Consider the following 14,547-nt stretch of genomic DNA (forward strand, 5'->3'; position numbering starts at 1 on the left):
ATATATTTTAAATGTCGTCATGTTTGCGGTGTCAGACGTAACATTATGTTTCTGAGTCTTTACGCGTGTGTGTGTGTGTGTGTGTGTGTGTGTGTGTGTGTGTGTGTGTGTGTGTGTGTGTGTGTGTGTGTGTGTGTGTGTTGGAGACATTATGCAGGGTCCGCAAGCCTAAACGGGAGCGACAGCCATGACAATGATAGAATCACAGACAGGCCCTTGGGCGCAGCTTTCTATGATCGGTAAAGGGCTTAACAAGCATCTCTGCCAGCTCCTTTCTCTACAGTTCATTCACACTATTGAAATAAACCATTCACAATTCAAAACAGGACCTTTTGTGCGTGTGGCCCATTCACTGTAAAGAGAATCAACACAGTAGTAAATGCAAACTGCATCTTTAACCGGTTTTAGGTAATTATCCATATGTCATGAGAAAAAGAAAAAAAAGAAAGATTAGATTAAATGATGGTATCAAGTGTGACGCATTATGGCATTAAACGCTCATTACGGTTATCAGATAAATGTATCATGAACACACGTTTCCTACTATAAGAAGGGAAGAACAAATCCATGGTTGTTTTTCAGTAAATTTACGAGTGAGCACTAGAATAAACAGTTCTTCTAAAAATTAGCTATCAAATAAGGGGTTAATCCCCTGAAAAAATATCAATTTCAAGATTGAAACTCGGGCTGCTTGATGATGAAAGAAAAAAAAAAAAAACTGATTTAATGTTATGAGTCAATATTGTCAATAACGTCGATATTTAGACCTACAGGGAATTGATTTCTATAGTCTGCAAGTAAACAAGCCTGCACCAGTACCACCATATATCGTACAACAGTTGATGACATCTCCAGCCTTTGAACGGCACGTCTCATTTGCAGGTTGTATACACAAACAGAGATATAATCTCCAAAGGCAAACAGAAAGCCGGCGACTGTGCAGAGAGGCTGTCGCCCAATGGAAGACCAACACTGTGGCCATGTTATCTCATTACAGAGAGCGAGAGAGAGAGAAAAACTGAGGAGACGCTTGGAAGAGAAAAGCCAGAGGAGAGAGGCTGGATCTAAACTGGGGGAGGGGTAGAGAGATAAGCTAATGCCGAGAAAATCTGCATGCAAATTAAAGGCAAACAAACAATCTCACACGATCACACGATGCGTATGCATGATGGAAGTACTGCGTGACATTGTTGAATTGACTTTATCATGCATGTTTATCATTTATTCTATTAAAAATATAGTATATTTAAAGAAATCATGGCAAAACTGACATACTTGAAGTGAAAGCATGATTGGATATTGACATTCATATTAAATCCAATTCTAGAAACTTTGCTAACCCCACCCTAGAGCAATTTAGGAGTCACTTTCACATTGCAATATTATCCAAATGGCTGACATATTTGAAAATCCCAAGACTAACTCTTTTTAAAAGCAACTCTCAGTCTGTTGCAGGGGGGAAAAAAGACATCTGGTACTTCCAAAAGTTGTCCAGTGTAAGACCAGTGTACAAATTTAATGATTAATTAATCAATTACATGATATCATTTGTATTGTTATTATTTTTTAACATATAGCCTACCACACATCAATAACATACACTTCAACATATCTGAAATTAATTTACCCAGTTGAAAAGTAGTTTCCTACTATTGAAATTTGCATCTGTCAAAGACTGCTGTTGCTTTTGCTATACTGTATGTGCCTCCAGTGTATCTGGCAGATGAGCGTGTGTGTGTGTGTGTGTGTGTGTGTGTGTGTGTGTGTGTGTGTGTGTGTGTGTGTGTGTGTGTGTGTGTGTGTGTGTGTGTGTGTGTGTGTGCGTGCTTGCAAATGAGAAGAGGTTCTTAACTGTCAAGTCTGCTCCCCCCCCCTCTTGGCAATGCATCATTAGGTAAAAACATGACTCTGGGCTCCCCTCATACTGTGGGTGATGACAGCTGGGGGGGGGGGGGCTCAGAGAGCTGTGCATTCCATGAATTGGAAGACAGCAGTGGGGGGTTATGTCGGTATGCAGGGAAGCCAACAAGAGGAAATTGGAATATTATTTCTATCTTTTTTTTAGATATATATATATATATCTTGTAGGGAGTCTGATTTGATGGTGCAAGCAGAATGAAAAAGAGCAACTCAATTTCAATGACTGTTGGTGTTGTCGAATATGTTTTTCCAGCTACAGCGCAGCCATAAAGCGTCACACTGAGCGTTGTTTATGTGCTTAATGTTGCTGGGCAAGCTTTATAATGAGTCAGTCAGCTTTTAAAAGTCTTTTGCTGCCTCATTTGAACCTGCAGGAGTATCCTACAGTCGCTGTAATATGCACCGCTGCCAAGGAGGACAAAAATTCTCGCCGTGTCTCGTTTTTGGAAAGGCACCAAGGACTGACTCACTTGTCGCTCTGCCAAGAATCACTGCTGTCACCCACGATGAGGACCACAACTAAACCATCTCGCGCCGCTAAATGTCACAAAAAATAACCATGCAAGGCATTCACCGTCTGAATTAAAGCATGAGCACTAGTTGCGGCACAGACTAGTCGACGAGTCGACTTTACAACTCCGCAATTACGTTTAAAGCGTGACGTCGACTAGTTGGTCATTGTTTTTTTTTAGCTTTCTTGAGGGGGTGGCAGAGCCATTTACAGCAAGAGCTGTCTACAATGAGTGAAATGAATCACCCTGTTTGATTCATTCTATTTTTAAACATGCAGTGTATGAAAATGAAAAGAGAGCAAGGGAAGAGGAAAAAAAGCGAGACTCCATCAGGATTTTTAAGAGTTTTCCCGTGTTGCCAAAGTGGAAGGAGAGCGGGAAATTATTCCACCGCACACAAAGTGGGTGATTATTTGCAAACACGGCCAATTCCCACCATGCAAAACGTGCTACTGTGGTGGGCTCAGGTTTCCCCCTTTGGCCGACTTGTGCAAACATTACCTGGCTGTCCCAGTGGCACAATGAAAATGAAGTTATTTTTGTTTTTGCTGGCTGGAAATACTGGATGCTCTTGTGTTCTGCGTAGGACCTCAGTTCAATTGTGGAAAGAGACTTTTGTATTGCTTGTACACAGATAGTTGAATATCTGCCCACGCATGGAGTGTGAAATGAAACAACCAAAGTCAATCTTTTCTTGTGTCTATTTCAAAAAATGTGTCAGTGAGCAATCTGCGCAATTTCCGAATTTACATAATAATTGCCTCTCACAATGAGTTTCTCCGACCATGACTGGGCAGCCGAGCTTTTAGATCAGCCATTGTCGAAGGATGGTCGGTCTGGTACCGAACGACACGGAATCACTTTCAAAGGCAAAGGTAAGCAGAGCTGCAGGGTTAGCACATATTAGCTTGATGGATGACATACATTGAGTGAAGAGGAAGGCTAGGTGCTGAGGGACGGGTCACACGGTGTAAGTGAGGGACAGCATATAAAGAATGTCTCTGCTGGATGCAGCGTGTCCCCTAGATTTGTCATGTGACACCTTCCCTCAGACTCAGCAGTTTGAAATGCTGAGCTGGCATCCGCTTCTACGCATGCACACAGACACAAACTGACCAGGCCATAAAATGTACATGATCCGTTTAGCAATTGAGTCAAAAAGCCACATTTTCAATTGCATCAACAATCTGGCTCGTCCCCGGGTACCTAGAAGCAAACTGGCAGAAGCTGAGACCCACGCAGGCTGCAATCACAACAAATGTGATGTTCACCACATGTGTTTCTGTTGTTACTCTAGCCCGGGGTGGTCGAAGCATGCAAAGCAGCAGTTATTACTGCCCTTCTTTCCTTAAACATACATATTAAATACTTGGCTTTTACAAGGGGAGCAGAAATATGCCAGTAAAAACAAAACCAAAAAAAAAATCATCCATGGCAAAGCGAGAGACCGTATCATCACACAAAAATTGTCAACACATCACTTTTTGTGATATGTGCAACTTGTTTTATGGCTTCTCATATGTCGGGGGACTGGCTGTTGGTCATTATGGTATTATCGATCAGCGCTGTCAAAAGATTAGGGGGAAAATTACGACTGGAAAATGTGCTGCCCGGCGTAAGAAAGGTTGCTCTCAGCTTCAGGTCATGGGTCCTCCAACACCATAAATACCTAAAGCATCCAGTCCAAAATACGCAGAAGTACAACATTTCAAACCATGACCAAGCCCTGAAAAGCTTACATCCAATTTTCTGTTGAAGAAGCTCAAACCTTTCAATCCTAGGACAGCTCAAGACACTGACAATCTGCTCATGGTCAAAGTGGCTTGCTTTTGTACTTTACATACGATAATGTATGTAATAGATATGATACAGGTACTGAATGATGAATAAATGGATAATCAGAGGCTTGGCTATGATTACCCCCACTTACGCTTTTCACACTTCCTGATCCCATGTTAGGTGCTGCAAAGAGCATCCATTTAGGATGTTGTTATCTAGTTGATGGCTGAGCAGAAAGCACTCTAGCATTTTGGCATTTGCCCCAAAAAATCTGGAGAGGGCACGAGGGACAAACATGTGACTGAGCGATAGATAACATGCATACCAACAAATTTGAGTCAATCCTAGCATCCTAAAAATATTCGATAAAAATATATTTCTCTCACCTTTCCTTTCTATGCATCCTTCCCCACATTTCCTTGCATCCATCCACTCATCTTCTCTTTCACACATGGGGACCGTCCAAGCTCTTTTCATATCTCCGGAGGCCTTAGCACGGCCTGCGTGTATGCACGTGCGTGTGTGTCTATGAGTGCCCTAAGTGTTCAACAACACTCTGGGGGGAATCATGAGCGATAAAAGTCAGGATTCATTAGGGTGTGACAAGGAAAGTGCAGAAGCCAGGAAGATGACATGCAACAGATCTGCTTTCACACGCACACAGATGTCGGCGGCGTGAGCACCGCATTCGCTCGGCTCCAACTCGGGTGCCTTATACTCAAAGTCAAAGGATCAAAATGTCAACAAGGCTTTCTGGGTAATATAGATTTGAGTCAAGTATAATGGCGAGATGTAAACACAAAGCACAGTCAAGTACACAGAAGAAGAAAAAAAAAAAGCATTAAGATAGTAGCTGGCGTCCTCCACAAATAACTTGCCTGTGTTGCTGACTGAATGCAGAGTGACACATTGTGCTGTCTGCTGATTTACCTTTAGCCTTTTGAGCCCACAGGGTAAACGCTCACTCCTCTGCAGTCACTCTATCATCATCTCATTTTCCTCACACTTGCAGAATAACGGGCATTCCCGCTTACCTCAGCGACTGCTATCGTCTGGCTTCCTGCTGCATTTAATTGGAAGTCAGATTTGGAAAAACTCTCAAAATGTATCCATAGATCCAGTTCAGGATGTTTGGCTGAAGTCAGTTTGTACAGGGCCCCGGTTTACCAATGCTATTTTTATTTTGTCGACTGTGTAAACGCCTGCCTGTGGCTTTTCAACAACAACATTTCACAACATAATAATTAAGATGAGTAAAATGACCTCAGTACGCTAAGTCACACGTGCCACATAAAAGCTTCTGATGGTTCCACTTTTCCATGCTACCAAAAGAAAAGCAAGCAAGTCCCGGCACACGCGTGCCGGCATGCGTGTGCGTGTTTACAAGCTTCCAAGCATGTGGTCAGAAAATGCAGCGCTTGCTCTAATTGGGTTTATTGTCCAGTGTGCCGAGGGAATGCCAAGTGAAATTCTTTTAGGGAGTTAATTAACAGAAATGCATCAGTGACAGAGCGCCCATCACAGCTGGCGCATCAGCTGAGCATGTCGAGTGTACGCCGTGTGACTAAAAAGCTCATTCTGCATGATTTGCAAAATGGAGTACAACATGCAAGGGTCTATATATACAATGAGACGCTAACTAGAAGGCACTGACGGGGCAAAATGTGTTTGTTTGTTTTTGTCCGTCCGTCTGTTGTATGCATGGGGATCCTAGTTTAGAAAACAACCGTCTTACGATTCAAAATTATAATAGGATGAGTCCTGAGATCCATCAAATTTTGGTCAGGAGATTTGAGGTGGAACAGAAAGAAGAAATCTATGGAGTTAGGCTGCTTGTTAATGCACAGATGAGGATTTGTATGATCCAAATTATTTGCATGAGCAGCAGGAATCCAGCGATTCCTGATTAGGGGAATCAAGAGTCTTCTACACAATCATAATGTTCATTATTTTATCAATGGCCTGGAATTATACATGTAATTACTTTGATTATATTTGCTCAGCTTTCATTATAATGATACAAAATTGATCCTCAGACAAAAGGAATACATTGTTCTTTGGAATGCGTACATGTTAGCCATCCATCCATCAATGGGCCTTTTGAGCTTCACTTACATGCATCAGTTGTGATATTTTTGGGATTACTAACTCATATGAATGTGATCTGTCATCAGAAAGAAAAAAATAAGAATGAATGTTCATAGACAAATCCAATATTCCACAAGAAGTTCATGACAAAACAATATGAAATTACATTAATCAACATTGCCTCCAAGCTACTGCTGCCGCTGATGGATTTCCACACAGCGTGAAGATGGGCAAATTTAGCAAAGACACTCACCAGAGCAACCACAAATGTCTTCACGGTAAACAACATCAAGCCCAGCTCATTAGCATCGGTTAGATGCGCATCTCCAACTTGAGGCAAAGGGGGAGAGGAGAGCAATGCTGTGACGCATTCGTGCGCTGGTGATGGGTTATAATTCCACTGAGGCAAAAATTCAGTTTGAGAATGAATGATGAGTGAAGGAAGGTGCAACATGGAATCTCAAGCAAGACAACAAAAAAGATGTAGGGAAGGAAAAGATGGAGTGATCTTTTGTTTATTTCCCAGAGAAGCCCAATGACAGAGCCATTCTTCATCAGCCAGCGTCTTTGCCGTGAATATGTCAACAGTGGCGGCAAGGCAAGTATACACGAGTAATTTATCTATTTAGAATGCCAAAGGGAGAGAAAGCAATAGGCACTATATAATACAGACACAAACCAAAAAAAAGGAAAGTGATTGAAGACCTAAATTCACTTTGAAACAGGAAATTACAGTTCAATTACCATTTGCTATTCTAAATCATTTCATTTGAGTGTGCAAAGAGGAATTGGGTTGTTTGCCAAGACACAATGTTTTCCCTTTTGACATTGAAATCCCAATGTTTGGATGAGAAAGTGGATGAGTCATGCGGAAGCATACAAAAAAAAAAAAAACGACAACACAACAGCATCCAAACTTAGAAGTCTGTTTGTACTTTGTCAATGTGCAATCTCCTGCGGAGTACTCTTTTAGGAGGTTCCTAAATTAACTCATGTAATAAACCGATTTTGTAGCAAGGGCTGTTTTAATCTCCATTATTTACTAATAACCGTAATTTCACCTGTCTATCGGGAAAAAAATATTATTGATTGAAAACTTTACTATTCAATAAAAGAAAATCATATTAAACTAAAATATATAAATATAAATAAATATCATCGTATAATGATAAAGATAATAATTTGGTATAGCAGTCGAGATTTCGATCTTAAATGGCCAAACCAAAATAAATTGAGCAGAAACTGGGGCAAAGTCTTCTGGAATTGACTACAGAATGTGTTTTAGTACTTTTGTATCATTCTCTCAGGAGACAAAAAGAAAAAGATGTTTGTCACAACAAACCCACATCGAGATTTTAAAGAACATTCATTCACCTGCACAACCTAATGAGATCCACCAAACAAGCAACATGGAAAATATCAGCTTGTTTTGGTTTTGATTGACAGCTTTACTGCATCACACAAAGTAATTTCTGAAATTGTGCTTACCCTATTTATAAAACCTCAGCGAGACTTTCTAGTGTCTTTGTTCATAGAAATGCAGCCACACATCCGGGAAGAAATATATTCCTATATTTGAGGCTTACTGTGTATCTGCCCACATGAGCCATCCATAATTAGTTATCATGCTGCGAAGAAATATGTTTTTGGGGAAAGAAGCGGGTGGAATGACAAAAGTATCTTTGCTACAGCTCTTTCCATCATAGTCTTATCAATTTGATCATTTTGGGATCGAAAGTGAAAATAAGGACTCAATTTAGTAGCTCATCTATTGAGTAATGTGAGAATGTTTATTCTTTGTTCGGCACTTTAGTGACAACTCAAGAACAAATAAAAGTTCAACTCTTCCATTCTGCTAAAAAAAAAAAAAAACAATGTATTGCCTTTTTTATCTTATTCAACAAACGTCGGATTCAACGGCAGCTAATTTGAGCTACTTGAGACAACAATTGAATTGAGACCGAGTCAACAGCGCCTCTGCTGGGGGCAGCCAAATGGTGCGCAGCATTTGACCAATTATTGTCAAATTCTTCCTCATCACTCGATTGATCCCTGGCTGCGAGATCTGCATGAAATTTGCTTTGATTGCCTCATTCTGGCAGCTAACCAACACATGGTTTCATTCCACAATCTTGCCAGGAGTCCTGCAGTGCAACTTTTTGTTATTCCAATTAGACACGTGATTAGTAGTCAGCTTTTAACGTGAGACTTTGGCTTTTTTCCGTTGTCGTTACAAAGTTGATCAGCATGCAGATGCTGTGAGCTGGCATAGCATCGGCATTCCGAGGATAGTGGGAGTAGAGGTAGGTGGAGTGATTAGTAGAAGGAGTACTTGCTTCACGAGTCGTATGCTGAAAATAATCACAGGTACACATACAGTATCTCAGGGAGTTGTTTACAAGGAGATATTCCAAGGTCTTTGTGATTAAAACCGCCGCAAAGCACTCCTGACACTCCATTACCCAGCATGCCCCGAGTGAGGCTGGAGTGTACATATTGATTTCACACCTCATTAGATTTTATGTCTAACAATGTCAAAGTTCATGCGAGTTCTACAGGATCCTGCATCATTCCGCAATGACCAGGCACAAATGTGGGAGGAGACGACCGACACGTAACGAATAAACACATTATTTTGGAGTTTGGGCCTGTTGCGGCATCGTACTTGGAAAGTTGACCCATTTCTCACTTGCTTGTGGCGGAAAAAGACAATAGAAATGTCACCGTTTTCAACGGAAAACTTCTAATCGAGAAACGCTGTCCTGCATGACAACTGTTTTTTAAAAAAGCGGTTTTAAGAGAAGACTATGCGCTTCGATAAGCACCGTAAGTGGAACAACATGCAAAGCCGAAAGTGCTGACACTTTAAAGGTGGAATCTTTACCATTGCGGAGTTGTGCGCCATGTCATGTTACTACGAGTAGAAAAGGGAGACTCAACCAAAGATGTATGGTACAGTGCCACCGCAGCCCTATACACCTTCAACTTAAATAAGAGACATTTTCCCCCATTCTGTTTGTTTAATTTTCTTCTTCCCGAGAAAGTTTGTTTGAGAGCTTTTCAGCAGTCTTTGACTGTTTGTATTGGCTCATTTATCTTTGTTGCAACAGAGTGCACAAACAGAAATGTACTGCGATTCCACTTTCACTGATTGACCTTCAAACAGAAATTGGCAAGTTTCGTTCATTTGGACTTGGACAGCTGTGGACTGGATGGCTTCCACCAGCTTTTTTTTTTTTTTCTTCACACTCTTGGTTGCTTTCTCAGCCCACTTACATTTACCTACCAAATCTCTTCTTCCTAAGTTCCCCATCATTCCCCTTTTTATTGCTCTACACATAATTTGACTACAAAGACAAGACAGGATTTTGGGTTGTCGTGTCCTTTGATACAGCAGTGGTACAAAGTGTATCTGTGTAATTTCTGCGCAGTTTCCCTACACAGAAAAATGAAATGAAAAATCTTGGCTCAAGTAGCTGCCAAGACATGGGTGGAAAAACTGTGAGGGCGGTGTTATTTAGATCATCTTGACTGTGACATAACAAGGCGCAACATTTAATGGGCTTTTCTGACTTTAGGGTGCACGTACATTCATACAAAAAGCTTTGGATCTTTATAAATACATAAATATATATATATATATATATATATATATATATATATATATATATATACCCCTCAATATCCCGATTTATCCACCATGATTTATCTAATATGTTGCACTGATGCAAGGTACAAGTTAAGGTCAAGGAAAATGAAAGAAAGAAATGGTGATTTTAAATATGCACAAAGTATAAGTGCATCAATTTATGTGGGGAAATTTCCATTAAACTTTCATTCCCAGCTCGTTTAGATAGGAGCACGTTCCTTTTTCACCGAGCAGGGATGTGAAAAGATATTGCTGTGACACACCTCGCGTGAAAAATCATTACAAGTCACCTTGGCAGCTTTTTGTGTTGTTTAAAAGCCACTCAGTCGACACCTGGGCTACTTCCCCGGAGGTAGAATAGCGCCCGCCGTTTATCAGTGTATCCTGTGTCCTGAAGGCCAAGGGAACAAAAATTGGGAGGAAGAAAGCTCCTTTATTGCAAGGAGGACAGATTTGACTTCCTGTGCGCAGTGGAAGCGGGATATTGATAGTTCTAGTGTGAACTGTACTATAGATAAGTTCAAAATACGCATTGCCTGCCTGCCTGCCTGCCCGCCTGCCTGCCTGCCTGCCACAGGAATGCCTACTCCACAATAGTAACGGATACAAAGGTTGACTGCAAGGTTATGCCGACCGACTCGGTATATTCAACACAAGGAGCATGTTAAAAAGGAAAGTTTTCCTTTCAAAGGCCAAACGTCAACAATAAACAGTCGAGAGTAAGGAATGTATTAGCTTGTGCGCACTGAATAAGACCTTGCTTCTGTCACATATACAAACGCCATCGGTGGAGAACCTTTGATGGTGGATTTGTGGATTATGCAGACTTTCAGCTCACATGCAACAAGCTTAGCAAGGAAATGAACCCATGTGTAGTTTCATCACACGACTCCTTGTGCAGAGAATACCAAAGACAAGATGCAGTTGTATAAAATATACTACAAGTGGAAATGCTAATCAGGCGTTCCTGGGTCAAACTATGGCCATCGAATGTAATTACGTCAAAATCAAGTGCACTCCTTGTCTGCAAACATCAAATCTGCTGTTTAAAGAAAAACGAGCAAATTTATGGGAGGTTATTCTACATTCAGGCAGAGCTCCACAGTGGCGCAACCAGGCAGGCAGCAAGAAGAGTTCAGAACATGATGTACTATTTAACAATGACGATAAGCTTCAAAGTGACAGCTCAAATATCGACACTTTGTGTCCAGGCCAACTTTATTCATGTTCTTCTCTTTATAACCATCGGTAAGGTCGCTCGCTCTTTCGAAAAACGTATCATGAAACCATCATTGAATTGACTACTCAAGATCTGCACGATAAAACTTTTTACAACCTTGGGTGACATTCAATTTTGAGGTAAATAATCCAGCTAAGGCGTTTCTTGTGTCCTTTGGTGTCTTTGATGCTCATGACATGGACCCATCCCAATGCACCAGATTAGCCTGGTTGTAATTAATCATTGTTTATTCCTTGACTGCAACAATAAATCTGAAGGTCATACTGACCTTGTTAGCCAACATACTTTATTCTAGGAGTAAATCAATGCCATCGTCTGCATATGATGAAATTAACAAATAAAGTACGTTGTAATCCAATTTACTTTTGAAATCAAGTCGTTTGCAAAAATTACTTTTGAAATCAAATAATCAATAGTAACTAGAATAGTTGTCAGTTACTAATTATAGGCTTTATGGATTTGCTATACGACATTACACCGTTTCCTTTCCATTTAAACCTTAACTTCAACTAAAAATCTACGCAGCAATACTGTCAGCATATTGGCAGCGGTGAGTCTGCTGAAGTTCTCCTGAGGCAACCTGAAAGATGATGCAACGTCCTGCAAAGCATCTCAAGAAACTCAAAACGATTCCACGTGAAGCGGTACGGCAAAATGTTAATAGTGGACATTTTAGCTGCAAATCTACACGTCAGAGAAAGTCGGACTAATTTCCTGTTGGCAGAACTGACTCGCAGTTGACCCCAAGAAAATTGGCCCGCCCTGGCTAACAAAATCGTCCATTAAATTATCACAGCTATAAAAAAGCTCTATAGTAAAAAAAATAAAAAAAGTGTTAAGCTCTTGTTACCTGCAACCCTGATGAGGATCAAGTGTATCGAAAATAGATAAATGCACCATCAGCTGGTTATTCCCTCAGGAAATGTATGGAAATGGTCATCCCTAATATGTACATCAAGCAATTTATGATAAGCGCCCTTTCACCAAAGTAAATTGGCTATTCCATCATTGTTTAATTAAAATAAAAACATATTTATTGCTTCTGAAGTTTGTTGCACTGCGTATGCCAACCACTGAAAGAGCACTCAGCCGCACAATGAATGAGTCCAAAGCGAATCACCAATCACCCAATGCAATTAGTGCGAAAGCAATGTTTTTGTTTTTCAGGCTGCAACTTGGGATCGGCAAACGCCTTTGCTTCGCCGCTGTGTCAGAGAATTTTGATTTTTTGCTTCAATGTGATAATTATTTTTTTTTTAAACACTTGCGCACACACACACCCACCCACACACTTCCCCTGTCACCCCCCCCACCTAGCCTTGCCTCTTGTCATGTTCCAGCTATAGAAAAAGGAGCACGTGGAGTAATTGTATAGTTTTTAATGACCATTCCATTTAGATTTGCTTGGCAACAGCTGGAAGCGGGTGCTACTCCATCATTTCCATCCATTATACGCTCACACTCCTTCAGGACCTTTCAATCTTTAAGTTCTTTCATACCCAGCAGACGGTAAAATAATCAACGTGATGAAAACCATTAGAGCTTCCTGGAAAGCTGTTTGAAATCTAAGATGAAAAATGAATGACATTTAGTAAAAAGTCACATTTGAAATTTCTTAAATTATAGCTCAGAGACTTTGATGAGGCAAAAATATACAATTATTGTTCATCAGAATTATTTTTAAGCCCTAAAATGTGCTAATTGTGTCAAAGGATTGGTTTGTCAGTTTTCAGTACACATGTAAAAGCTCCCCCTGAGGCCCATTGTCACGTGTAAGAGGAAATGTCAGTACCTGCTCTTTGACTGAGGCCAGGATAGAGGAGGTGGTCTCAGTCTCTGACCGGTCTCCGTTGGAGCCTGACATCACCGGGGGAACCATGGCGCCCTTCTCCTGCTCGGCGGGCTGCTCTGGCACGGGCATGGCTGAAATGATGAAGAAAAAAAAAAAAAAAAAAGAACTTTCAAGGCAAATGTATTTGGACATGTCTTTTAAAGCTAGAAGAAATATAATTAGTAAAAGCAATGTTACTGTGTTAGCTTGATTCATGCAATTAAGGTCTCTTAATTATTCTACATAATGTGTTTGTGTGTGTTTTAATCCATCGTTTCATTTGAAAAACAAAAAAATAATGAAACACAATTATTTCAACAGCGTCATTTCACTATGTAGGCATACACAATATAGTTTGATTTTTTTCAAAGTGATGCTATTGTAATCGGCCTGCAATACCGAATCTTACTTCCTGTTTGAACGTCTGTCACCTCACGAGTGCTCCTCGACTTGTTAAAATAAGATGTGTAAATTGCCACCATTTTAATTACTTTGACGAGGAATAATCAATGTTACAAAAAAAGAAAAATAACTGTTTATCTGCAGGCCTGCATGCACACATGATAAGATACATATGGTTGATGGCTCCAAATTGAGCTGTCGACCACGTATAGGCCCTCACATATTTGACGTGGCGGAGACACTGACGTGTCACAAGTGTGAAATTAAATGTTACCAGAATCATATTTTCTGCAGCGCCCTCCTTATGTCTCATCCATTCAGACAGCTTACACCAGGCTTCAAATGCAGAATTAATACGAGTTTGACATTTTGCTAGGATATCTGGCGCATCTTCAACCGCGTCATCCAAGTGGATTTTCACACCCTGATGAATTCCGAATTGATATTTTCCAGACTGCAGGCTCATCATTGATTGAACACTGAGGAGGCAAAGTCTATAAGGTGCGCGTGATTGCTACAAATCCTTTACGTCATTATAAATCCAAGCTTCGCTCAAACTTTAACACAAGCAAAGCGATGGTGGGTTAGAAAGTGGAAACAACTGGCATTTATATTTAATCTTCTTTAAAAGCTTGCTAGAAATTCTGGGAGAAATGGGAAAGTAGGACAGCAAGTTTTAAAGCAAAGAGACCACAGGGAGTGGACATTGTCAATAGAGCAGAGTAAATAATGAGCCAAGTGGACTCGCTTTCCTGGGAGACTGACTCATCAGTCCAATTACAATGTCTAATGTTGACATCCAAGTTTGTGCCAACTTTTGTTAGGTCAAAGCTGGGGCCCATGCACATTAACGCTAAGCGTGGCAATGATGATGGCCGTCTTACAATTACAACCACAGCCACAGAAGGCAGAGGATGCTCAAACAATCTCGTCATTCACTTAGTGTGAGTGAGTACAATTTTAAAATTAAACTAGTTATAGCGCTCAGACAAATGGGGCAATCTCTCCCTCGGAATGTTCAAACTCTTGTTTCTATGCCAGTGAAAGAGCAAATTACTACGACTTGCCATAGCGGAGGTCTGTGTGGATGGACCTCAACATCCCATCACTTGAATCCAAATAAAAC

At 40.7% G+C, this 14,547-nt stretch overlaps 1 protein-coding gene across 8 annotated transcripts in view; it reads right to left on the reverse strand.

The window, feature by feature from the left end:
- Positions 1-14,547, reverse strand: part of ctnnd2a (catenin (cadherin-associated protein), delta 2a) — a 114,543-nt gene that overhangs the window by 83,996 nt on the left and 16,000 nt on the right. For all 8 annotated transcript variants that reach the window (XM_085939463.1, XM_085939467.1, XM_085939466.1 and 5 more), the window contains one exon: positions 12,981-13,111. In XM_085939463.1, the coding sequence (XP_085795589.1) occupies positions 12,981-13,109 (129 nt within the window). In that variant the 5' untranslated portion in view covers positions 13,110-13,111. The remainder of the gene's footprint in view (positions 1-12,980; positions 13,112-14,547) is intronic.

Source organism: Syngnathus leptorhynchus, chromosome 19, assembly GCF_054491065.1.
Source record: "Syngnathus leptorhynchus isolate UIUO chromosome 19, UIUO_Slep, whole genome shotgun sequence".
NCBI lineage: Eukaryota > Metazoa > Chordata > Actinopteri > Syngnathiformes > Syngnathidae > Syngnathus > Syngnathus leptorhynchus.